General features: G+C 42.9%; 13 protein-coding genes across 13 annotated transcripts; 6 read left to right on the forward strand and 7 right to left on the reverse strand.

Annotated features, from left to right (window-relative positions):
- Positions 1 to 262: 262 nt before the first annotated feature.
- On the forward strand, positions 263 to 1456 carry L203_103197 (uncharacterized protein; the record flags this gene model as incomplete). The annotated part of the gene is made up of 1 exon (XM_066212602.1): positions 263 to 1456. The coding sequence occupies one exon, from the start codon at positions 263 to 265 to the stop codon at positions 1454 to 1456; it is 1194 nt and encodes a 397-aa protein (XP_066068699.1).
- A 12-nt stretch (positions 1457 to 1468) lies between these two features.
- On the reverse strand, positions 1469 to 2130 carry L203_103198 (uncharacterized protein; the record flags this gene model as incomplete). The annotated part of the gene is made up of 2 exons (XM_066212603.1): positions 1469 to 1516; positions 1567 to 2130. 2 exons carry the CDS (start codon positions 2128 to 2130, stop codon positions 1469 to 1471), a joined length of 612 nt encoding a protein of 203 aa, XP_066068700.1.
- A 930-nt stretch (positions 2131 to 3060) lies between these two features.
- On the reverse strand, positions 3061 to 3414 carry L203_103199 (uncharacterized protein; the record flags this gene model as incomplete). The annotated part of the gene is made up of 3 exons (XM_066212604.1): positions 3061 to 3105; positions 3161 to 3346; positions 3394 to 3414. 3 exons carry the CDS (start codon positions 3412 to 3414, stop codon positions 3061 to 3063), a joined length of 252 nt encoding a protein of 83 aa, XP_066068701.1.
- Positions 3415 to 3759: 345 nt separating this feature from the next.
- Positions 3760 to 4457, reverse strand: L203_103200 (uncharacterized protein; the record flags this gene model as incomplete). The annotated part of the gene is made up of 5 exons (XM_066212605.1): positions 3760 to 3762; positions 3812 to 3877; positions 3929 to 4207; positions 4270 to 4353; positions 4416 to 4457. The coding sequence occupies 5 exons, from the start codon at positions 4455 to 4457 to the stop codon at positions 3760 to 3762; spliced, it is 474 nt and encodes a 157-aa protein (XP_066068702.1).
- Positions 4458 to 6249: 1792 nt separating this feature from the next.
- On the forward strand, positions 6250 to 8250 carry L203_103201 (ATP synthase subunit beta, mitochondrial; the record flags this gene model as incomplete). The annotated part of the gene is made up of 6 exons (XM_066212606.1): positions 6250 to 6418; positions 6578 to 6890; positions 6937 to 7310; positions 7367 to 7601; positions 7649 to 7994; positions 8044 to 8250. 6 exons carry the CDS (start codon positions 6250 to 6252, stop codon positions 8248 to 8250), a joined length of 1644 nt encoding a protein of 547 aa, XP_066068703.1.
- A 1271-nt stretch (positions 8251 to 9521) lies between these two features.
- On the reverse strand, positions 9522 to 11348 carry L203_103202 (uncharacterized protein; the record flags this gene model as incomplete). Its single annotated transcript, XM_066212607.1, has 7 exons — positions 9522 to 9734; positions 9788 to 9918; positions 9970 to 10173; positions 10312 to 10619; positions 10784 to 10798; positions 11124 to 11166; positions 11219 to 11348. The coding sequence occupies 7 exons, from the start codon at positions 11346 to 11348 to the stop codon at positions 9522 to 9524; spliced, it is 1044 nt and encodes a 347-aa protein (XP_066068704.1).
- Positions 11349 to 11660: 312 nt separating this feature from the next.
- L203_103203 (uncharacterized protein) lies at positions 11661 to 12026 on the forward strand (the record flags this gene model as incomplete). The annotated part of the gene is made up of 1 exon (XM_066212608.1): positions 11661 to 12026. One exon carries the CDS (start codon positions 11661 to 11663, stop codon positions 12024 to 12026), a length of 366 nt encoding a protein of 121 aa, XP_066068705.1.
- A 294-nt stretch (positions 12027 to 12320) lies between these two features.
- L203_103204 (uncharacterized protein) lies at positions 12321 to 13941 on the forward strand (the record flags this gene model as incomplete). Its single annotated transcript, XM_066212609.1, has 7 exons — positions 12321 to 12844; positions 12912 to 13036; positions 13095 to 13165; positions 13232 to 13294; positions 13347 to 13414; positions 13481 to 13698; positions 13766 to 13941. 7 exons carry the CDS (start codon positions 12321 to 12323, stop codon positions 13939 to 13941), a joined length of 1245 nt encoding a protein of 414 aa, XP_066068706.1.
- A 228-nt stretch (positions 13942 to 14169) lies between these two features.
- On the reverse strand, positions 14170 to 15738 carry L203_103205 (uncharacterized protein; the record flags this gene model as incomplete). Its single annotated transcript, XM_066212610.1, has 7 exons — positions 14170 to 14634; positions 14685 to 14736; positions 14790 to 14844; positions 14893 to 15003; positions 15056 to 15094; positions 15146 to 15369; positions 15425 to 15738. 7 exons carry the CDS (start codon positions 15736 to 15738, stop codon positions 14170 to 14172), a joined length of 1260 nt encoding a protein of 419 aa, XP_066068707.1.
- Positions 15739 to 16941: 1203 nt separating this feature from the next.
- On the reverse strand, positions 16942 to 18746 carry L203_103206 (uncharacterized protein; the record flags this gene model as incomplete). Its single annotated transcript, XM_066212611.1, has 8 exons — positions 16942 to 16968; positions 17030 to 17276; positions 17323 to 17591; positions 17640 to 17738; positions 17792 to 18126; positions 18177 to 18305; positions 18388 to 18419; positions 18505 to 18746. The coding sequence occupies 8 exons, from the start codon at positions 18744 to 18746 to the stop codon at positions 16942 to 16944; spliced, it is 1380 nt and encodes a 459-aa protein (XP_066068708.1).
- Positions 18747 to 19034: 288 nt separating this feature from the next.
- On the forward strand, positions 19035 to 19982 carry L203_103207 (uncharacterized protein; the record flags this gene model as incomplete). Its single annotated transcript, XM_066212612.1, has 8 exons — positions 19035 to 19052; positions 19098 to 19118; positions 19172 to 19211; positions 19264 to 19368; positions 19415 to 19485; positions 19535 to 19556; positions 19609 to 19742; positions 19794 to 19982. 8 exons carry the CDS (start codon positions 19035 to 19037, stop codon positions 19980 to 19982), a joined length of 600 nt encoding a protein of 199 aa, XP_066068709.1.
- Positions 19983 to 21079: 1097 nt separating this feature from the next.
- On the forward strand, positions 21080 to 22299 carry L203_103208 (uncharacterized protein; the record flags this gene model as incomplete). The annotated part of the gene is made up of 2 exons (XM_066212613.1): positions 21080 to 21508; positions 21559 to 22299. 2 exons carry the CDS (start codon positions 21080 to 21082, stop codon positions 22297 to 22299), a joined length of 1170 nt encoding a protein of 389 aa, XP_066068710.1.
- A 138-nt stretch (positions 22300 to 22437) lies between these two features.
- Positions 22438 to 24443, reverse strand: L203_103209 (uncharacterized protein; the record flags this gene model as incomplete). The annotated part of the gene is made up of 14 exons (XM_066212614.1): positions 22438 to 22504; positions 22566 to 22656; positions 22714 to 22741; positions 22798 to 22814; positions 22872 to 22882; positions 22938 to 23027; positions 23084 to 23097; positions 23150 to 23492; positions 23544 to 23601; positions 23654 to 23667; positions 23739 to 23754; positions 23810 to 23937; positions 23989 to 24093; positions 24145 to 24443. The coding sequence occupies 14 exons, from the start codon at positions 24441 to 24443 to the stop codon at positions 22438 to 22440; spliced, it is 1281 nt and encodes a 426-aa protein (XP_066068711.1).
- Between the last annotated feature and the right edge of the window lie 488 nt (positions 24444 to 24931).

The raw sequence follows: 24931 nt of genomic DNA on the forward strand, positions 1-24931 counted from the left end.
AAGTTCAAAATCAGAGGGCAAGTTGATGAGAATATTTGGACTGTTCAGCTTCAAGCTATAATACTCAATCGTCAACATTCTTGGAATACAGAGACAGCATGTCGCGTTCAAAAGGTATTGTTCCTTCATCACTGAGTCATCCTTTCAAGTGTTGTGCATTCTGATATTTGGTTTCCTTTGAGATGAGTTTTGGGGTTTGGATTTTCCTTACTCTAGAAACGGTTCGGTATTCACTGTGTCTAATTGCTTTTGCTCCTTCGCAATGAGTAGTAGCGACCCTCATAGCAGTGAGCTGTCCGACTCCTCTACTTCTAGTCTTTCGGAAGAGCAATCCGACATATCGTCCATAGTATCTGAGGACGATTCTCAAAGTACAGAGGACGACCTTTCGGATATCAAAACTCTCAGTATTACCCCTCGCCCAGAGACCTTGGCTTTATCTACATCTTTGTCAGAAACGGCTTCTCCCTTATCATCGTCCCACTCAAAATTAAAATCAACTTGGCGTCTTTCCCCACATACTCTTCGCACCAAGTCTTGCTCCTGTACTTTTATTCGCCCAGAACGTCTACCCACTACATCAGCAGAATATGTCACTCTGATGCGAGACAGATTCGATAAGTTCTGGTCCAGGCTGGTTCACCTGTCCACAACAACAGAGTTGCTTTTGGCTGTTGAGAGAGTAATCCTCCAACTGAGAAGGTTTGGCATTGAGCTTGAGCATTTAGTAGGCAGGGAACTGGGTGTAGACATGACGAATCGGAAGAGGCGAGAGATTAGCGTGCTATTCCTGGTCCCCGAAGGGTCTTCCGCAGAAGATGGAATAGGTCATCGATGGGTTGCCGAAATTCTAGTACACTTGAGAATAGGCAAGGGTGCGGAGATTGAAAATATCGCCAGTAGGTATTGGTTTGATTGGGAAGATTGGACGGTGCCGCAAGCTTTTGATTATGTGGCGGACTCATCTCGCGAATTGAAGCAAGTCAAAGTTGAAGCCAAGAAAGAGGGAGTTCCGTGGATTGAGATAGTTGCGAAACTAGGCCAAGTGGTGGAAAAGGTCGGGAGTTGTCGTCTCATCCAAGATTGGACAAAAACGATTACAAGAGTGACTAAAGAGTTGAAAAAAGATGGTGAAAAAGTTTTCCAGTGGGAGGTGGAAAAGGTCTGGCGCAAGCACAGAGAAAACGTCTTTCCGGTTGTTCGAATTGCCTTCAATGTTCGCAAAAACAAACAAAGATTAGCGACTCCAGGGGCTGTCATGCTTTTAGAGATTAGCAGAGACCTGGTTGCTTCCAAAGAGGGAATTATCAGGAATGTGTCAGTCTTGTATGAAGGTGAATGGCCAGTATGCCATCACTATAGAACATCTATACCTTCACCTAGTTTTGAAGGGCTTCAGGATATCGTAAAGGGACAGAGAAAGAGTCAGCAAAAAGAGATGAAAAGCCCAGAGTGAATGCATATGAGCTCAAAATGGTAATGATGGTCGGCTGCGGACCTTTTCCTCTGCCTTGTTCTAAGGAAAGAGTGAGTACAGGCGTCCATCATCACAACGACCCGACTAACCTTTCTCCACTCGGCTATCCTCTTCTCCATACCATCCATCCTCTCTTGCCTGTCGGCCATTTTCTGTGGCCGGGCCCTCTCATCCAAATGACCCTTAAACATGATTTTACGCCCAGCGTATGGCCCTTGCTTCTTGGATTTGACTCTAACCTTGCCTTCCCAATTGACTATAGTGCCATCTATCCACTTCACCGGCCTTCCGTTCAAAGGATTGGCTGGCGAAGGCGGAAGGTCCTCTGCGGAATATCTTTGTAACAACAGCTTTTGTCGACGAACAGAAATCTTGGGTTCTATCCAATGATACGTCAATTTGCCAGTAATCTGTGATTCTCCTCTCTTTGCTCCTCTGTGGTACAGAAAAGGATTGGGGACGGCTGTATTTCCAATCTGAGACCTAGAATTACGTAGAGCGCTGATGTGTTTTGCTATATGGCGGTAGAGTAAAGGGGGAAGACGGTTCGCAGGGGTAACATCGTGAGATGCTGTAATTGCAGCCATTTGCGCAACAGCTGGAATATCTGGCGAAGGACGTATAGCGTTTGAAAACAGTCGTTTCAATGCCATCTTTATTGTATTTGGAGAATAATGAAATAGTATAGTTACTTTGTTAATTGGGCTTTTGACAAAAGATGATAACACAAGAGTTCTGTGATGAAAAATAAATACCACGTCAGAGATTAAGCGGACTTGGCCGCCATTACCTTAAACAATTGTTGCGAGGCAACTTGAAAGAAATAGTAATTTTGAAATGTTGTTGTGAGTATTTATTATTTTTGGCATTCAAGACTATTAAATGTTACTGACTGTTTATACAATATACGAGTGACTTTGAATGTTGAAAGTACACTGCCTCAATGATAACTTTACAGAATAAGAAAGTATAACAGAAAGATCGCCAATGGTTAATTGTTTCTATATTCGAATGTATGGCCGTTGTGACTGATAACGAGGTCTGATGTGTTTACAAAATAATGATTATCCAGAAATACTGGCGGATATGCGCGTGATACTTTATAGTATTGTTTTCGCAAATGCAGATTATCTACAATTACTGGTTAGCACAAGCGATTGATAGATCATTCGTTCCAATCCGACTCCATCTTTAGTTATTTAAAATATCATTTATACGCAAACAAGCGTTTACCATTTGCTGGTATGAGACAGCAGTTGAAAGCTTAACGGCGTAACGAGGAAGTAAACCCATATAAGACCTTTGTTCTTGGTTAGTGAAAGCGGTTAGGCTATGCACATATCTGCTCGAGCGTAATAATAGAGCAAAGCCGATGAGAGAAGGGTCATGCTGTATACTTGACGGTGATCTTGAACTTTTACATGCTTTGTTGATCGTTCAGGAGTGAAGGATTTTTAACTCTTATTTTTAGCTGCAGATAACGCGGCTATGCTGGGCCAAACAAGCCGACGTATGACTCTGTCATTGCAAAGAGAACCTTTCAGTATTCTCCAGCACCTTCCGTTGCATGCCTAGAACAAGTATTAAGCAATCTTCATGACGACTTTTTTACCGCTAACTCTCCCATTCTATGATAATGGTTAGAGTCCCAGAAAGTTGCCGATGACAGTAATGAAAACATACCTTCAAATCATCTAGTCCCTCGAGCACATCGTCAAAGCCACCCTTGATCTCAATAGGGTTGGGTTTGAGGCCATACTTGACAATCAATTCTGGAGTCTTCTTGTAAATTTTAACACCAAACTCTCTATCTTCCTTGCTGGCGGGAATGGTCCATTTGTTTGACTCTCGAGGCGTCAAGTTGAAAGTCTATCCTATACGTCAACAGGTACATAATTGAAATCAATAATGCTTACCTTGCCAAGCAATGTGTACATGATTGTAGATTCGATTTTTAAATCGGGATTAATCTTTCATACCTCTTCTGAGATAGGATGGGTGCCATTCAGTTGTTTGGCTTTCTTACCCATCATATTGATTACGAGCTTAAGGCTATCGCCATCGGAAATGGTGTCTAGTGCGTATTCGACATTGCCATCAGTAATCTTCAAAGCCTCCTCGATGGCCTTCTCGTGGTGGTGATAATCGATAACCGCGTCAGCTCCGTATAATTTGACTAAATCAAACGAATGTGGAGAGCAAACAGCGAGGACACGATAGCCCAAGATTTTGGCAAGCGAGACAGCAAAGAAACCAACAGAGCTTGAAGCACCATAGATGATTTACTATTTCACATAGTCAGCACGATTATGCCTCATTGCGGATTGCACTCACCCATGGATGGCCAGAAACCTTTGTATCAGCCGGAGGGAAAGCTTTGCCTTGACGTTGGACGATTGTCTAAAACCAAGATTACCCTTTGCCACGTATAATAATGTCATTCCGCTTCACCTGGGCGGCAGTGACCCATCCAGCACCAAACGTCGCAGCCTCCTCCAGCTTGAGAGACTCTGGGACGACGAAGCAAAGGTCGCTCTCAACGATGGCATATTCGGCATAGGGCCCTTCTTCCTTGGACCAGCCGCCATGTACGCAACCGACAACTTTGTCTCCCACCTTGAGAGGAGAGGCGAGGTGAGTGCCGAGACTGACAACGGTACCCGAAAAGTCACATCCAGAGATTACGCCAGGCAAAGAGAGAAAGTTGGAATGTTTCCAATCCGTAGGATTCTGTAATCCCAACATCAATATGGCAACATGTAAGCAGAGCTGCTGCCTGAGCATGTACGCACCTGAGCCGCATACGCAACCTTGACCAGAACCTGGTTGGCTTGAGGCTTTGGTACAGGAATTTCCGTGATGGAGAGAGAGTTGGACTAGAAAATCCAATTCCATGTCAGCACATTCATGCAACGCTCATTGGCCGCCTTGAACATACCTCGGTCTGCGTCCATGCCTTCATTGTGGTGGGAACTGACATATTGATAAGAGTTGTAAAATGAAGTTGCAGATGGAATCAATGCAATAGCAAAGCGATGTCTCAAAATCGATTATTTATACGTTTCCATTGTCAAGCTCAGTCGTGTCGCTTGGTCATTCGCCATGGCTGACCAAGAAAGTGAAGATAGTTGTAAACACGAAAGTACCTTTCTTGATCATTGATGACAAACACTATGCGAAATATTACATAACCAGATGTATCTTGATAAGCAAATTTAGCACAGGTTTTGCATAGAATAAAGCATCCGAGGTAAGAGTATTCTACGGTTGATCAATATCCTTGTCCTTGTCCTTCTGTGCTCCTGGTTGACGCACTTATCGACCGTCTTTACCAGTCACAGTTTACACAGTGCTGAGACAATTACAGCGACGGAGGTCGGATGAAGTGTTATCACAAGAAGATGGAATGGTTTCAATACCACGTCATTATCTACGAAACTGATTTGTTGAAAATCTATTAAAGATTAAAGTACTTTATAAGAAATATGTGGATTGGTTACGATAATTGTGTCGGCCACTGGTTGATTCTTTAGCACTTGAAGTGGCAGATACAACTGTTGTTACCATTCAATAGGTTATGAGCCTCATTATCTGATGACAAATAACAAAGACATACTTTTACGGCATATATCCAAAACGCAACTGAAAGAAAATTACAAAGGTAACCATGCCATGACACATCCATTCAGACTGCGACAATATCGTACTTTTATTGGGATCCGAAAACTATGCCGATTGGGAGTACTTCATTCCAAGCTGTATTGGCTATGAAAGAGCTAAAGAACAAGGAGCTACCGTACATCTCTTCTAACGCAATACCAACCGCCAACTATGGCTCTTAAGGAGGCCAAGAAAACACTCAGCATTATCTCCCAATCCTTCTCTCGAAGAGTTCATTCTACTCTATCAGAACAAAGTCGATCCTTCACCAACCCATACCCAACGATTCTATGGAAGGAGTTGAAGAGCCAATGTTTAGCAGTAGTGGGCACGATACAAGCCTAACTCTTACAGCAAATCTGAAAAGGCGCGACGGTAGAAGATGAGGATCCAACGAGAATGACAGAAATAAACTCAGCCTTTCTTCAGATCAGGTCGGCAGGAAAATGCCTTACAGACGAAAACATACCTTTCAATCAAGTCATCCATTTTTACGTTGTGACAAGAATCTCCCTCCAAGCTTGTTTCAACATTCAATAGCGCGAATTATATCCGCTCGTCAATAATTCAGACTACCACGTGCTGTAACCGGCTCTGGTAGTCACCAGGTGTAAACATCTACTAATGTTATATAGCATTCTTTCCTTCCTAGTTTTTATATCAAAAACATGGTTCAGGATGCCTCATTCAGACGCTGGTTGCCTTTGATTGAAGAAAGAATCATTGCCAAAGATGACTAAAGTTGGTATTTTTATCGGCATTCATTTACATAACGTCTACCTACCACTTGTATCAGCAAAAAGAGCCTCGCTGACATACGTACAAGCCAGTTACCACGCCCATAGTCCGCATATGCACTCAAAATACTATACCAATAATTTGCAGTAATAAAAAAGTGTAGTTACAAACCATTGCCTTTCAAGTATAATTATTTTATGTATCTTTACTCTGGGTTGAAATGAAAAGTGCCACGCAAAAATACCGATAGACGTGAGAGTAAAACGCCGCTGCTCCGTCTCACCCTGAGACTACATCCCCTCATAATTATTCTCTCTTTCTCTTTTTTCTCTCTTCACGAAAATACTTCTCCCCTCACCGCTCATCCTAAAACCATGACGCTTGTCACCCGATCCGCTATTCGTCTCTCCAGGCGAGGCGGCCAGCAGCTCAAGAATGCTCGTGCCAACGCTGCCTTCTTTACTACTGCTGCAAACTCGGCGAAGAATGTCATTCCAAAGTTTGCCCCTTCGAGCTCTCGGGTTACGCTTCCTACCAAAGCTGGTAAGTTATCTGGTCTCGCCTGTCAATATGTATAGAACAACAAGCACGGGACAAGTGTATGGTATGCGTTACGGACAGTGTGATGCGGCATTCGGATTTTCTTGGCCGTTTGATGAATGCAGATTGCTGTAATGGTGAACTGATGTATTGTTTTCATAGCTGTTAATGCTAGGACTTATGCTACACCTGCTGGGCTCCAAACCGGTTCTATCAAGACTGTCATTGGTGCCGTCGTCGACGTTCACTTTGACTCTGACAACCTTCCTCCCATCCTCAATGCCCTCGATGTCCAATTTGGCGAGGGACAACACGCCCCCGAAGGTGGTCGACTTGTCCTTGAGGTCGCTCAACACTTGGGTGAGAACACCGTTCGATGCATTGCTATGGACGGTACCGATGGTCTTGTCCGTGGCCAAAAGGTTGTTGACACTGGCGCTCCCATCAAGATTCCCGTTGGTCCAGCAACTCTTGGGTATGTCTTCAAATATCGCTGTCGTTCTTTTGCTAACAATTTTCAGCCGTATCATGAACGTCATTGGTCAGCCCATTGACCAGCGAGGCCCCATCAAAGGCGTTAAGGAAGCTCCTATCCATGCTGATGCCCCCGAGTTCATTGACCAATCTACCCAGGCTGAAGTTCTTGAAACCGGTATCAAGGTTGTCGACCTTCTCGCTCCTTATGCTCGTGGTGGAAAGATTGGTCTTTTCGGTGGTGCCGGTGTCGGCAAAACTGTCTTGATTCAGGAGCTCATTAACAACATTGCCAAGGCTCACGGTGGTTACTCTGTCTTCACTGGTGTTGGTGAGCGAACTCGTGAGGGTAACGACTTGTACCACGAAATGAGGGAAACCGGTGTCATCAACCTTGAAGGCGATTCTAAAGTCGCTCTTGGTAGGTTATCATGAGTTTGCTAGTCAATGATGTCGTCTTTGACTATATTTCTACAGTTTTCGGTCAGATGAACGAGCCACCTGGAGCCCGTGCTCGAGTTGCTCTTACTGGATTGACCATTGCTGAATATTTCCGTGATGAAGAGGGACAGGATGTGTTGCTTTTCATTGACAATATTTTCCGATTCACCCAGGCCGGTTCCGAGGTGTCTGCCTTGCTCGGTCGTATTCCTTCTGCCGTCGGATACCAACCAACCCTTTCTACTGATATGGGTGGTATGCAAGAGCGAATGTATGTAACTCGATCGTTTGGGATCGTTTATTGTTGACCCAGAATAGTACCACCACAAAAAAGGGTTCTATCACCTCCGTCCAGGCCGTTTACGTCCCTGCCGATGACTTGACTGACCCTGCTCCCGCCACTACCTTTGCCCACTTGGATGCTACCACCGTTTTGTCTCGATCTATTGCCGAGTTGGGTATCTACCCTGCTGTCGATCCTCTTGACTCCAAGTCCCGAATGCTCGACCCTAGAGTTGTTGGCCAGCGACACTACGAAGTTGCAACCAAGACGCAACAAATTCTTCAGTCTTACAAGTCCTTGCAGGATATCATTGCCATTCTCGGTATGGACGAATTGTCTGAAGAGGACAAGTTGACTGTCGAGCGTGCACGGAAGATTCAGGTACGTTGATTGTCATTTTTCGCTGAGATTGTTGCTCAATCGCTAGTAGCGATTCATGTCTCAGCCTTTTGCCGTCGCTCAGGTTTTCACTGGTATTGAGGGCCGTCTCGTTCCTCTCAAGGAAACGGTCACAGCATTTGAGGAAATTCTTGAAGGCAAGCACGACCACATTTCTGAAAATTCTTTCTACATGGTTGGTGGTATTGAGGACGTTAAGGCCAAGCACGAAAAGTCTCTCAAGGAGACTTCTGCTTAAGCGTAGGTGCTTAGCAGGCCTAGCGGGCTAAAATACAATTATGAAAATGAATTGCAGTTGACGATAAAAGAGAAGCGTGTCTGATCAAGTGGGACATTCAAAGTTTTTCTCTTTGACTTGGGTATTTTGAGCTTGAGCGACTTGTTGTGCAAGCATTCATGTGATTGCTCTCAGAAGCTTAATATAATATACCTCCAGCGCTCGAATTTTAACAATATGTCGGCCTTTTAAGTAAGCCAACTGTAGAGTTGGTAGGTAGGTGCTATAAGAATATGAAAAGCAGAATAAGTAAACGATGACACTATCTCTCTTGTGTATCTATTTACAAAGCAAAGCTCATTTCCAATTTGATGATCTTCTTACGCATCTTTATTTTCATTGTATGACAATGTGTTGGTTCTTTGCAAGTGCTTTTCATCGACAATGCTTGGGACTTTTCTCCAATTAGCGACCTTTGAGAGAAGATTCTAAATCCCAAGGAAAAAGCTGACCATTGTCCTACTTCGTAATGGGAAATACTCATTAGATATAGAACTTATTCATCAAGATCGCATTAACTAAGCAAGACTGGTTTCTGGATGCGACCAGATACAAGAATGCCATCTCACTTTATTTAAAATATCGGCGATCTAATGTTTCTATCTAAGACTCTTATCGCTAATCATTAGATTCAAGCGCGTGGTGGAAACTTTGTCAGAAAGGCGCTGTGACTTGTTGATGATACTGTATAGACCATGGCATACCTCGTAACGCACGGCAGATGAAAATAGTCATAACTTCTTGGTTGTTCTTTATGTAGTTGAGTTCTGTCTTGCCAGAGTAGAAAATGGCACAATGTCATTAGGTCTCTTTCCTATATCGGCAGGGCTTTTAGTATTCGGGTAATCATATTTGCAGTATAGATAATTCCATGATGGCACCGCTAACAAGTTCTACAGGTCCTAGACAAAGACTTGACTATGGGATATTCAAACTTTATCAAAAGAGCGTCAAAAGTAGAGAACATCATAGGTGAGTAGAGGCAAGATGTTAGCTAAGAGATTGGTGGTCATACGGATCGTGCACAAATAAACGTACAATGGCAGATTGTAGAGACATAGATGCATGATGTGTATACGATTGATAAGGGAGGACGCTTGATGTTTTTGATACAGAACAGCAGATGGTATAGATTTGACAGGACCTGTTAAAATCAAAACAACTTCTAAATTATTTTCGTTAAGGTGTTCGTTAGATCGTCTTTAGCTGATGCAAAAGACGTTTAATACTTTTCATAAAGACATGCTGGTGGGCAACGATAGTAGATGAAATGTGGTCACAGCGACTGAAAGCACGCTGATGCCGATGGTCATCAAAGTTCCAATGTTTTGGCTGGAAGACAGCTGGGCAGAGCTTGCGGATTGAAGAGAGCCTCCACCTGCGGTAGAGTATGCAGTGTATGTAATGCCAGGTTCAACAGTAAGGTGGACATGTTGCGTAACCGTCTACTCAGTAGGTGAACTTGCATATCCTCGATTTTCAGCAGAGAAAAACTTACTTCAACCACGTTTGTTGGGCTGCCTAATGAATCAGTCGCAGAATTGGTCTGTGTTAAGTAGACAATCACAATCCCTCCATCACTCCCTGTTGAAGCATCGGGGTTTGTGGCAGTCAAAGTGACGATTACGGCTGTTGATGTTTAAGCTATACACTTTGACTAGAGTAAAAACCAGAACTCACCATCGGAATCTTGTGACAAAGTAGGCGTAGTAGCGGACCCATCATTGGCAGTGACGACAATAACGACAGAATTCACGGCTTGGCCAGTTGTTGTAGAGCCTGCAGAATCTGTAGACGTAAAAGATGTTGTATAAACGTTGGTAGCCGTAACGATTAAAGGACCGTCTGAGGTGGCTGATGGTTTGGAAGATGTAACGTAAGAAGCTGTTGATGTTTTCACCATAAGCGATGAGCAAAAAGAAGGCGCAGACGATGCAACAGGCATCAACAATGGCAAAGAGCCGGATAGCAAGACAGAAACAGAGTTAGATGGTAGTCCAATACTTGAAAAAAAAATCGAACCTGATAATGAAGGTCCAGCAGAGCTCCCTGGAGTTGAAACAGTGGCGCCGCCCGAAGTTGATACAGATACTCTGCCTATTGACGATGCTGAAACAGAGGCTGACCCCGTCATGGAAGATTCAGCTTTACTTATCGACGAAGCAGAAGGATTACTAGTCGCAATAGATGAGGGCATTTCTGAGCTTTCCATTGATGTAATCTGAGAACTAACGGATTTTGAAACAACAGAAGAGCTAGTTGAAATTGGAATTGCTGATTCAGCGGAGCTAGGTACTGAATTTGAGCTCGCTGGGCCCGAGCTGGAGGCACTGCTCGATGTTGGCAATGAAGTAGATGTAATTACAGTAGGGGAAAGCGTGGAAGTAGATGTTGAAGGTGCATTGAGCGCAGAAGAAGGGTCGTGAATGGTTCAGTTGGTTCAGTGATGGAGCTGTCAGCTATTCCGGGCATCGCTGAATTTGGTTCACTCAACGATAAACTCCCAGTTCTATTCGATAGCAAACAACCATGAAGATCAAAGTTCCGACAAATATGGATACAAATGACCATTTTAACGGCATTGTCACGTCAAAAACACAACCATAGTCGATTCAATATACAAACCATGGCAGGCAGTCCAACAAGCGATTAAATTGGCCTACACCTCATTAATATGTTTCAAACTGTTCGCATGTGCTTGATCTTACCAAGGCATCAAAAAAAAATCCAGTACCCAACACAAGCAACAGAGACAATATCCAAGTCAGTACGTTTCTCTCTTGGCGTTCATGTACAATACACTCGATCACATCAAAGTATTCTTTTGTACTCACTCCAAGTCTAAAGAGCTGCCTGGTGCTGAGACTGGCTTGCTTTCTACGATCTTGATGTTAGCGACTGACCTTCTACATCCTGCTCTATAGCGTACCTCCTTCATTATGGCCTTGGTATTGCCTCTTGAAAAACTCTTTCTGCAATCCTCCCACTTCATAAGGTCGAGCCAATACCTCTGAGCTGAGGAATACAAGTAACAAAAGAGCTTTGTGTGTGCCCCTCATTTTCGATATCCTTTCCAGCCTAAAAAAACAAAGTCAGTAAAAAAAAAGAGCTGTGAAAAGAATTCTATTTACAAAGCTGGATGTGAATTCAAAAAAAGTCAAAAAGTCACATAAGTTATTAATGGAAACTTGGATAAATGATGACATCACCAAATCATAAATGATGCTTCTTTCCAGTTTAATTACATTCACTACTTTTCAAGTGTAAATGAATTAGAATTGTATTTAAATTTGTATTTCTTTTTATTTCTACATTTCAAGGTAGGCTGTTTATATATTTCATCTTGAGATTCAGAGCTGATCAAGTACAGTATGCCACCAGCGCCCACTGTACAACAAATCCAGAGTCTTTACAGAGCGACAGTGTCTGCATCCCAGCAATTCTCGTCTTATAACTTTAAAAAGTATTTCCTTCGCAGAACAGATGAGGTGTTTAAACCTGTTCTTGCCTCTATAAACCCTCCCGCGGGCTCAGCGCCTGTCAATCCACCTGATCCTGTTCAGCTTGCTCAGTTTTACGAGGATCGCAAGGCTCAACTTGAGGTAATCAGAAGAGCATCAGAAGTGAACAGGATGTACCAAGGGCCAAAACTTGTAGTGGAACATGCCCGGCCAATTACAAGTGGCGGAGGTGCTGGGATGGAAGCTAGTGCCGGAGGGGGCGGTCAACCAGAATAGTTGGATCAGAAATCATTCTGTTGTGGTACAAGGTAAAATTCATGCAACAGCCCTCAAAGCTGCAAACACTCATGGGATGGTTGCTTTATCGGTCCTTTGTGTATGCTCCTCCGCTAATGTGACAGCTCACAAGTATCCTTTCACTCTTCCACAGTTAAAACAAGTTGACCAAAAGAGGCAGCAAAAGATAACCATGATAATGTCAAGCTGACATTGGTTTAACATCTCATCAACATTCAGACTGCGTCAGACACTGACATTAGCAGGCCTGTGTTTTGAACAACCTGAGTAGCTATGGTTGGTTTAGTGGGTGGCTTGTTTTCAAAATCGGCCAAAGACCCACGAAAAGATAGCTGGAAGATGCTTGATGATGAAAAGGTAGAGACTATCAAAACACAATCCGATTCTTCACAAAAGCCAGCAACAACACAAGATGATTTAAACGAGGGGCTCTATACAGCTCTCGATCGACAATACTCTCCGAAAATTCTTATACCCTGGAGACTAGCCGTGATATTACCATTACTCACTACTGGCTGCTTACTATACCTCCTGACTTGCTCAGCACCATCTTGGAGGGCAAATTGGAGTGTTGTCAAGATCTCGGTGCCCAATGGCGAGTTTGGTCGAATCTATGATGCTGCCGGGGCTATTACTGGTCAATCAAAAAACAACACTAAAAGAGCAGCCGTTACTATGAAACGCGTCCCTCCAGCTCAAGGAGGCATAAGTGTCCGAGACTCTGGTGGCAACGACGAAGGAGGCCAGGTTACAATTAACATGTGGGGATGGTGTGTGAAGCCTACTATTGATGGAGAGTGAGTCCAGACTCGGTCCAATTTTTCTACAGTCAGACCGTATTGATGCTGGTTGCCTGTCTACTAGTATACGATGTTCTTCCCAAAGCATGTGGTTTAATATGAAAGATCTCATGAACATCTTATCAGGGAATTTGACAAATGGTACATTTAACTCTATCCTGACTCATGCTCTGATCGTACACGGTTTTGGTGAGTGGGATCTGTGTCAGCTTGTAAAGTTAAGATCTGATATACATATTTCTTAAAGCAATGTTGGCAGTAATGGTAGCAGCCATCCCTGTAGCGCTGTTTACCTGGCGAACGCTAAAGCGTAAACAGGCAAGTTACTTCACCCCTGAGTCATTATGTAACAAGCATAATAGATGCTTATTATGCTACTTGTAGGTTCAAGGTGGTTGGCCAGAATATGGAATCCTTCTATTTGCAAGTTTACTATGTTTTATCTCAGTGAGTTTACCTCAACATTCCTTGTCGCTGCTCACCAATCTTGTCGCGAAAGTGGATCGTAGATCGTTGTTTGCAAAGTAATGTGTCATCCAAAGTCCCCAAATATGATATTGATGCGGGGTAAGTACTTTTCAAAGCACCAAACTTTAAGTTTTCATACTAACAAAATCTCATGCTTGTGTCTAGCCTTGCTTCTGTAATCACAGGTGTATCGTCTCTCTTATTGGTATTTACATCTATGATATCGGGAGTGCCGGTTCTGTATCTCCACTTGAAACGCCAAAGACAGCGTCTGAAGTATTGGAAAGACCTTGAAAAAGACGGCGAAACAATGGTTCAACAGGATGAGTCAGAAGAAGAGAGCGACACGGAAGATTCAATAAAGAGACGCAATAGGTCCAAAAGTGATCGTATGAGAGATCATCGCTTGACGCGTATGATTTTTGGTGATCGTTCTGATGACCACGAAAGACGGCATCCCGAAGGGAAAAGAAGGGAAAGAAGAGAAAGAAGAGAAAGAAGGGAAAGAAGGGAAAAAAGAGGACGAAAGAGAAGAAAGAGGTCAAGAAGAGATGAAAGCAGTCGTCGGGAGAGGCGCAGTAGACGGCGTTGATGGATTTCAGTTTATGCATAATCATTCACTATGATACACGATGCCTTTTCCAACTGTTCGGTTATAGCATCTTCTAAACGACTTGAGACCGTCTCGCATAATACCTATTGAGTATGGTGGGTAACTATGAGAAACGATGTGCTTCCTTTTGTCCTTGTTATCGATGGTAACATTTCAGTGAGTGTCTACTCATTACATGATCATCTCATACAACTCATACAGCTACACGTATTTCTTGTTACAAACGACATTGAGTGATGAATCAACAGTCCATTTCTCTCTTCCCAACCCATCTCTTACCCCTCAAACAACCAAGTCTCCTGTCTTGGATATCTCTCTTAACGGTTACTGTTTCAACAACTGTTACTTCGACATACACATTACTGCCAGAGGTATATGACTTTGTTGAATCGTCTTTTTGAGTGACCGTGCTGGTGACTACAACTGCATTAACATTTCCAGTCGGCGTGCTTTGAGTGTTTGTGCTCTTCGTAGTTTGATGTTCATCACTATTGACCACAGTGGGAACTTGGGTGGCTTTCTTGGATTCACCGCCTGTATTCCCTATTGGAGTTCCTTTAACTCCAGCCCAAAGTGCAACTTGATCTGGTCCCTTCTGCAAGTTGCCCTTGTTATCTCCCGGTTCACGATCTAATTTGACAGCTTTGGAGATTGGAGGAGGGTTCAGACCAAGCCCGTCACCATTGGGACAGAATGTGACAGTGTACTGGGAATACTATCAGCAAGACCCACCGAGTGATGTTATGAAAAACTTACAGTAGGTTTACCACTGTTACTGCAAGCAAAAACTGCGTCTTGATACATATCGCTATGTTTTGTCAGATGTTGCATGTTGTCTAGCCATGGATCGTAGACGCTCACTCGTCAGAATAGACATAGGCGTCACGGCACATCTGTTTCATAACTTTGTAGAAGGCTATCCAACATTATCAGTAATGTATTGTGGACAGATCTTAAAACTCACGAATATATGTATTGGGACAATCCGTATGGGGCACAGTTACACTTCCTTTTCTACAACATACTGGAGAGTCATTTGGATCTGCACTCATCAAATCTGTGCTGCTCCCATGTTCTGAGCCCCAACTGTCAGTACAACTATCAAGGACAACAGACAAGAAACTTGCGAAACTGAACAAGATTTCCGCAAGCAGAATTACAGCTATCTATAGTTCCATCCTGTCAGTTGAGTCCTGAAAACAAATCCAAACACCCACATATCTTGTCTTTATTTTGGGGGAATACTAGACTTGGATCACAAGCACCAAGGATATCAGTTTCAACTCCACAGCTCCCCTTGGGACATTTCGTATCAGAGGCAGTAATTTCCATTGGAAGGTTGTATCCATCCACTATGGAAACGTCGTATGCGTCCATATTATTACGGTCAAGAGTAAATTCTGCCAAAGTTGCTCCTGCTGTACCAAACTTCGTTCCAGAGCTGTTGCTCATTAGTTTTCGAGTGAAGAGAAAAAGACACAGCATGGAAAGCCCACCATTCGACTGTATCCTCCCCTGGACACCCACCAATCACACATTTCAAAGAGTTTCCCGTCTCCTCACATCCTGTTCTTGCCCAAACCCTCGCATCATGCCATCCCTCTGGGACCCCAAAAGAAAACTCTCCCGGCTTTTGTAACCAGCCGGCAGGTTGTGAACCCCCTCCAACTTTGGTAATAGATCCGCCTTGGCCAGCCACGGCGATGTACAAAGGAGAAGAGCATTTGTTGTTGACCGTTATCGTCCTAGAGGCCAGAGAAGGCAGCGCAAAGAGTGGCAAAAGCCATAGCGCGAAACTTGAAGAATGCATTGGCTGTCAGGTGTATAAAGGCGGAGAGGATAGAGATAGAGGGTGAAGAATGTGTGCAGGGGTGGATTCAAGGTAGACCCATAGAGGTGCTTTCTGCCTTGTCTGGTTCAACTTATTCTTGAACGAAAAAGGCCGGTTTAGGTTGAGAGAATTTGTCTGATTTATTCTTCAACTTGTAATAATAGTCCTTTCAAGGTGTGGTAGTCTCTTCCTGAGAGAATTGTTGGTTTTGGTTGATTGATAAGAGACCAAGTATCTCAAGATACCTTGAGAAAGCGGGAGATCCAAAAATGCCTGATGGTCCTGCCACAGTTAGGTTGAAGAGATGAGTAGACGTCGATGTAGAAGCTGCGCTCTGCGCCAATAACCACCAACAGTTAGCAAGATAGACAAGAGAAACAAAAAAGAAACGCAGTCTCGGTGAGATAGAATTTTTGCATACCTCCATAAAAGACACCTAACTCGCAAATTTAATCTGACATAAAATTCCCCTATCCTTTCATTATAACTTGCGCCAAGCCAGACCACCGGGTGAGCTGGAGAAAATGGCAGAAAGGAAACCTGAAAGGTGTTCATCCACTATTCGTCAGAAGGAGAGAGCATCACCTTATATGTCTATTTGAACAGTGTAAGAGATGAACTCACCTTTATGTCCCCACATATACTCTTTCCCTTACCTCTTTTCTCTTCGTAGTTTGACTAGGTTTGAGAGAAGAGGTTTTTGACTTGTTTCGCAAATAATTGCTGAGAGCGGCCCTGTTGGATGTTGACACTAATTTATCCCTGATCACATTCAGTATAAATAAAAATTGTTAGCATTTAGAGCATTAGCAATCACAACAAATCATGAGGTAAGAGAATCAAGTATTCGAGGCACAATAACGAAAAGCCCTGCATGCAACCATAATCACAAAGTCCCTCTCTACAGGAAAAACCCCTTGGTATAGGGGATATGATAAGATGAAGACATAAAATGGGAATAAACAGATGAGGATAAAGTTGAATGCGATCAAGAGGTATATAGGATTTGAGGAACTGAAAAGCAACAAGGGAAAGAAGCACTTTCCTGCTGTAGGCGAAATTACGATTAGAGAAGAGAGACGTTATAGACATTTGGTGTGCGTGAGCAAGATCGTTAATCAGGCGTAAGAGATGGCATTATTTAGAGAGGGAGAAAGCGATTCAAGTAACGCTTGATACCCATTATTTGCCAAGGCCAAAACGCTTTTTCTGTTACCCGAAGATGAGCCCCCACATCTATACTGTATAAAGAGATTTAATGTACACTTACAGACCCCTTCTCAGGCGTCAACGGCCTTCCACTTTCGATTCTTCTTTTCTTGTCCTCCAATTCTTGCCTTTGTTTTTCCAACGCCTCCTTCATTTCCCTATGCCTGGCATAGAGTTCCTCTTCACTTTGCTTCAGCTTGGCCTCTTTCTCTTGGACTTTTTGCTGAAAGACGATTTTCATTTCAGCTTCCATCTTGGCAAGCTTAGCTTCATGGAGAGCGCGCTCTTCAGCTTGTTTGGCGGAAGGGCTAGCAAAGTATCAGGAAAGGACTGTTTGCCATAGACAAGGCTTACTTGGTCTCCCTGAAGACAGTTTCATCCTGCTTCACACCCATGGCCATCAGCTTTTCGGTCCGGTAATTCTCGTACAGCACGTCATTTGTGTGCTCCCTCAATTCCTCCATATGCGTCCTAACGAGCATTTGACGCAGTTTGACAAAATCACAATGCTCTTCATTGTCAACTTCAATGACACCCCAAGGATAGGCACGGCCCCGGACTTGTTGGCCAGAAGGTGTGTTGACAAGAGTGTCAGAGCCAACAACAGCAAAAGGAACTTTGCTCTTTTTGGTGTATTAGCGACGGTTCCAGTACCAATGAAGTGAGCGCACAATAATTTCCTCGTTCTCCTGAATAGTCTCTTCATCTTCGTTCTCATACTGGAAAGGCTGGAAAATCTGGATACCGTGATGGGCGATATCGGCCAGAATCTGAGTAGAAATGTCATTAATGATCCAGACGGCCCTTGTTTGAGATCACCTACCCTCTGCTTGAACAAGACGACTTCCTCCTCCGTCATGGTGTCAGCCTTTGCAACGACCGGGATCAAATTGACTTTAGTGTGCAGCCGACGCATGAATTCAATGTCGATTGGCTTGAGAGAGTGGCCAGTAGGCTGGATAAAGTAAAGACAGGCATGTACACGATTGTCAATGAGCTTGGATCGATTGACTCGGTTTTCTTGTTCAAGATAAGCGTCAAAACGGGCTTCAATGTTATCGACGATGGGTTTCCAGCTTTCGTCATTGTTGACAAAGTCACCAAATCCAGGAGTATCAACGACGGTAAGTTTAAGTCGAACCCCGTTCTCCTCAATCTCTGCAAAGCACAATCAGCTTTAGTCCAGCTCCCTCTATGTCTGGACTCACCAGCCGAAATACTCTCGATATTCACAGTCTTTCCTCGGTCAGTTCCAGGCTCGGGAATCTGCTTTGGCTGGTAAAACTTGGTTTCAAAGAGAGTGTTGATCAGAGTTGATTTACCGAGGCCGGATTCGCCTGCCCAGGAAATGAGGTGTTAGCGGGGAGGTCCCGGCGCACAGACCCATTTAATATGTGGACTCGTGAATCACAGACTTACCAACAACCATGGCGACAAACTGGAATCCTCGTCTAAGAGCAGTCAATGTTAGCCAAGAAAGAGTCGCGAATGCCTACATGCAAATGGACAAGCATAGTATCTGCTTTCTACACTTACTTGACACTCCGTCTGTGCACTTGATTGGGCAAGTTGCTGAATCCAACCCAGCTGGACAGTTTCTTTCTTGCTGGCGCTTGAGCTGCAGACTCCGATACTGGGGTAGCGTTGCCATTGATATAGCCGTTGGGTGGAATGGCGCCGTTAGGAGAATTGAGTCTGTCTTGTTCGCGATAATCGTCGTGCGAGTATTGAACTTGGTCTGCTTGATCGTGATGATCTTGTTCGTAGTAGGAGTCCATTTTGGCTGTGAGTGATGAAGACTGAAGCAGAGAACGATAAGTTTTAAAAGAACAAGAATAAAATTAATATCCAAGCAAGAAGTTGATTTGAGAACAAACGCGCGAAAAGACGCGCGCTCGGACTTTGCCACATGTACGGCATTTCGGAAGTACTTATTCTCTGACATCTGTATCTTTAAGACCCTTGTCATAATCTTCAATGTGAATCAACTGATTCTTATTTACCTGCCAATACATTTGAATAGACTGAAGTAGTCTGTTTGAACGCAATAGTTTTAAGGATACAAAATGAGACTTACACACGAGGTAAGTTCATTATTATCTTACAAGGCATCGAATGACTCCCTACAGTATGTCTCCAACGCGTTATCTGTTAGTCACTAGTTTAAAGCTGTGCTTTATACTCACAAACTGAACATTCGCAGCATCTGAATCCATTGCAAGAGAGAGAACTGGAGCTACGGGGTATGCTTAGCCGTCTATAGGATGCTGAGGATGTTAACAATATTGGATGTAGGACTGCAAATACCTGTTATTGAGAACCTGGCTTCCCATCAAGGAACATATGACACTTTGAACCTCACCGACAACTCAATAACTGTCCTCGGCAACATTCCTCAATGTATGTGCAATTAATATACAATTGGACTATTTTCTAATAAGTGTAGCTTCTCGATTACAGGCTATTCATGCTGCCAATAACCAAATAACATCCATTAGTCCATCGTTGCCCCATAATGTGTGTCTTATTTCGCTAAGTCTGGTTGCAGTGCTGATATTATGTGAAGATCCCAAACTTGGTCACTCTTGGTACGATCTGACAAGTTGATCAATTTATCAGGAGGCTGACGGACAGTTGTAGTGCTCACAAACAACGCCATTACATCGCTTGCCGCCCTTTCACCTCTTGCAGACCTCATAGCTTTACGACATTTATGTCTTCGAGGGAACCCTGTTACGCATCAAGAGCATTATAAAGACTTTGTTGTTTGGAAGGTGGAGTTTCATTTTTAGGATGAGCAGATCATTGGCTGACATTAGATAAAGATGGCCAAAGGCAATCTCCACACCCTCGACTTTGAACGGATAAAAGATGCCACTCGAGAAAAAGCTCGTAAACTCTTGACAGACGCTGAAACTTCCCTTCCTAATTCTCTCGCCCACCAACTCTCCATCCCTTCTACGTCTACCATGCCTTCCTCTACTATCAAAACTCTCCCGCCTTCTACTGCTTAAATATAAGTGACAAGGCGGAAGAATAAGTTAATGTTAGACAAAAAGAAAGGGCTACAAAGATGTTGTAAACTATAGAGATCTGGGACCAATGGAAAAGTTGAAGAGGTAAGGGAAGTGAAAAGACGCAATTCTCAGGAAAAAAGTCGATGAGCATGCCGCAAGCACCGAGGAAAATAAAGGCGGACACACTATAAAGTCCAAGTTAATACCATAAGGCATACCTTGACAGTTTAGACATGATATACCTTGCATGATTTAGGCACAGGACAATATGGTCAAGATAGGCTCATTCTGGAGGATCCTTACAAAGTTTCCTTGCATTTATCGACTTTACTACACAGGAATAATGGAATGGCACTTGAACTTTCTTATGCATCGTTTGAAAGCTAATGTTCCAAACACTTTGTGTAATTGGGAAGATACAATGTTTGGGCTCCCAATCTAATCCTACATTTGAGACACTAGATGAAATTACAACATTGTTAATCAAAAGCATGAAATTCAATGGAAAGACATATGTTATACTTGCAATATAGCAAAACAATATATTTTTCCCTTTTTCATGTGTATACACATACTGACTTCTAGGCGTATTTGGTTATGGAGAGTTTGAAACTCTGCTTCTCATCTCATCCGCGACGATAGACTACTTACCACCAAGTTAATACTTAGGTCAAGGACGATTGAGGAATATTTGGTGTTGTGACTTCTTGTCAATTTTTTAAAAAACCTTTGAGAAATTATGGAATAGAATTGGGGAAATGTCTGCATATAGCCAATGGAATCGCTCTTTATGTGCTCTTGCAAAAAATGATTTATACAAATAATTCTCTCTATTTTTTTATTAGAATAAAAGTCTACTTGTTGACGCAAAAGGCAAAGGAAAAGTCTGTTTAGTGAAAAGAAAAATCATTACCACAATGGCAGACGTTGTTTTAAATGTTCCAGCGTCATCATAAATTTCGGAAGAAAGAGAGTACAAGAAATAACCAAGTAATCATTTTTACATTTGTCAGTTCCAATATACTTTATCATAATTGAATATCACAAGACACAAACAAACTAAGCAAAATAATTAAGCAAAATAACCATACAAAATGTCGCTCAGACTCTTGTCCCATTTGCCCACTTTCCGTCAAGTAACTGCTTCTCGGGTTCTGTCGCCTTTACACTCTTTTTCAACTATAACGCCTCGATGCAACATCTTGACCGAGCTTGAGGACAAAATCCATCCACGAGAAGTGGTGGAGCAAAAAAAGAAATTGATGGAAGAAAAGTATGCGGACAAACTGAGAGAAAAAGCCAAGCAAGAAGGGTTAACTGATCTTGAAGAGCTCAAAGCTAAAGTGTTGTCCAAGATGGACAAGAATAGAGAGAACGTCTTGGAAGCAAAAACGAAGGAGAAAGAAGAGAAGGAAGATTTAGTTGGAAAAAGGATATCAGAAGAAAGAGAGAAGCGAATGAAGAATAGGGAGATGAATGCGAAGGGCCAAAAAATCAAGGAAGAAGGTGCGCGAGGAATCAAGGTTGGTAGTGTATCTCATGATACGATGACTAACCATTCAACGTGAGATAGCCTTTATCATCCATAATCAATCTTCCTCTCATTCACTTGACGCCTCATACTCCCTCGGACATCTCTCAAATATGGAACACCTATCACACCTCTCACCCCACCCTCTCAACTTCTTTTCTTTCTGCTACCCTCTCTATATCAACCTACGAATCAATGCTTAGTTTAGCCAAGGAGAATCCATTCTTCGTGGTTCCGCTTCCTAAGCTGTCTGAGATGTTCGAGGACAAAGATACAGTTCGAGAACAAAGTGACATGAAGACTGACGAATATGAGATGTTTTATCTCCAATGGCTCTTTCAACCAACACATACGTCCTCTAGTCCTCCGTCACCCAGTGCCGTGCCAAAATCTCTTCCTCAAACTAGCTGCATCATTTTTACGCCTCTCGAGGAATTCAAAAAGGCGGGAGAATGGGCTCAACCATACCTCATACTCACACACTACCCTGATCTCGCACATACGCATGATCTTGTATTTATGCGTGGTGAAATATCGCCCGCATCGACATCCAACCCTGGGTCACTGTCCAATCCGGGCTTTCTTCTCTCTCAGCAACAAGCTCAGCTCTTAGCTTTAGCATTGCAAAGATTCTATTGTACAGCCGTCACACTCGAAAAGGAAACAGAAAAGGAATTGAAGGAAAGGGTAAAGCGGATGGAGGCGTTGACAAAATTCAGAACAAGCCCTGGGGAATGGGATTGGACCAATTTGATAGAGATGGCCTATGGAGGGTACGTTTGAAATCAGCAAGGCATAGGAATGTCAAGAAAAAAGTGATATTGGAGCACAATTACATCTCAAATGCATTATACCTTTACAATGAGTATGTTTGTAACAACGGTAAAACAAATGAATCCTGGATAAGATTGATCCGAAACATCATTCCACAAAAGTCAGTTCTTTAGTTCTTCCTCGAGCGTACAAATCTTTGTACTTGTCCCAGATGCTAAAGCAAAATTTCCTCGTAATCAGTCAAATGATGTTTGTTTGGAGGAACTAAGGCTCACCGGGTAAGCTCTGCAATATACTTTAACTGTAATTCTTGAACTTTTTCATTACTTGGCTGAGGGTCACGCTCAACGTGGATGGGCTTGCCAACTAGATGAAAGACATAAGTGGGCCGCTTGGGGAGCTTATATGATATCTAATACACACCAACAGAGACAATGGGGTGACGGAAAGGCTTTTTATAATTAAGAGATATTAGGACGACAGACTATAAAAATTGAGTGTGCTTACCATTAATCCATAATTATCTGCAAAGAACCTCTCAATTAGTGAAATTCATAGACAAAGTCACACGTAACTCTCACAGTTGAATAGTCTACAAGACTCTCAGTATATTGTTTCAATGGATCACGAACAAAAAAAATACTAACCCTCGACCGTAAAACAAGGGTAATGTAAACCCAAAGACTTTCTGAAATTTTTTTTGAACTTTATACACCATTGAGCCTTTCGCATTTGCCCTGCCAATGCTTTATCAGTGCTTGCATTAACAATGTGAGTAATGACGGGCACCAACAATTGAGCATAAATCTACATCTCAATTATAAGCACAGCCACGTAACCATCCTCGTCAACGACTTACATCATTCTCTCCAAACGAAAACACCGGTACTAAATCCGCCCCTTCCCTTATTGCCATCTTTACAAAACCAAATCTCTTCCTCAAAGTCAGATCCGCTGTACCCGGATGAGCAGACAAGCTTTCGGTCGCGCCTCCGATTACGATTGCAATTGCTGTACCGGGTCCTTGAGAAAGGACATTGGCACAAGATTTTTTGGCAACAGAGCCGCAACCATGAATTAGGAGGATTTCACGATAGAAAGGAATTCTGAAATTAGAGTTAAGGGTCATAAGATGAGGTTTGATGCCCGGAAAGTATTCTGAAAAATTAGTGCCTTCTGTTGCGAATGTCGCGAATGCACCCCTAAGCCAACTTTAGCCTCTGGATCCACTGGACTATTGTATATGGCCTCACATGCCAATAATGCCATGAGGATGATAGCCGAAAAGGTATGGCTTGTCAGGTGGAAGGTCTGCTTCCTAAGTTCACAAATAAGCATTGTTTGCTGATGAACACCATGCAACCTGCCTTGACAATACTACGATGTGATGAATAATGGAAAGTTTGGAGTCAGCATTCTCAGCAAACCAATCAGTCTCCGTATCTCACCTGCAAGGATAGTAATCTATTCCAGAAAGATCCTCAGTATTCTTTCCAGGTTGATTGCATTTATCACTCACTCGCAAAATACTTCCACATAAAGCCTCTCCTGGCCCATTCTTGAGCTCTGCCTCCATGTGTTGGAGCAGTATCAAAAAATATCCAAATAAAATAAGGAATCAGGATACCCCATAAGGGAGGGAAAGAGCTGGTCTAGATTGTCAGTCTGTAGCCCACAAGGTGTAAGGCGAGAGCCCACAGTAGGAGGAGCAAGAATATGATGCTGATAGGCAAGAAAAGAGCCCATAGAGCAACAGCTGCAGTCTGCAAGCGTCTGTTGGGAGGAATGTGTAATGGAGCGAATCTTGATATTATAATAAGAAAATTTCCACCGTCTGCAAGGATAACCTCTCACTTTCTTTCGATGCCAATCTCAAGCTGATCCCGCAAATCATCCAACTTTAATGTACTCACAAGAGGGCTCGATTTTTCTTCACGAGTCCTCAGTTCTGTCTCTATAGGTTTCAAAACTGATCCGTCTAGCCCTTTCTCAAAAACATCAGTTTCTTCGTCCACGAAATGCTGGTTTCCTCTGCCGACATGTCGGTGTCGTAGTCGCTCTTCTTTGCCAACAGGCATTGCTGTTATTCCTTGCCAGCTAACATCTTCCTGATCCTCCATCTCATAAGAGCTGAGCCCAAGAGAGCTCGGCATTAAGCCTTGTATGACTTAATTCGTAATGCGAGATTGATATCAAACCAACAGCAGCAACGTCCGAGCCTAGCCAAGGTTGCAGCGGACTCTCCTGAGGCCAAATGAGGGACGTTAATTCACAGTTCCAAAAAAAGCCTTTGTTATGAGTTTCACTAGAAAAAACAATTGAAAAGCAAAGAAAGACAGAAAAGAAAAGAAAAAGTCAATAAACGCTTGAATGGTGTGAATCATCGATTTTAAAAGCCGTCGGAAACAACTCCAATTGTCGGACTTCGCCGACTTGTTTTTGAAATAACTTGTCAAAATAAAATAGATTGTGGATAGAGAGTTGTCATTGATTTTGTTGTTGTATTTATACTTGATATATATTAATACTGACAAAGACACATCAAAAGAAGAAATATATTAAGATAACAGCCTAATAGGTTCAATGCTTGATAACCAAGAAGCCTCTGGAAGGGCAAATCCACTCAATCTTGGAATCAATG

Source organism: Cryptococcus depauperatus, chromosome 3, assembly GCF_001720195.1.
Source record: "Cryptococcus depauperatus CBS 7841 chromosome 3, complete sequence".
Classification (NCBI taxonomy): Eukaryota; Fungi; Basidiomycota; class Tremellomycetes; order Tremellales; family Cryptococcaceae; genus Cryptococcus; species Cryptococcus depauperatus.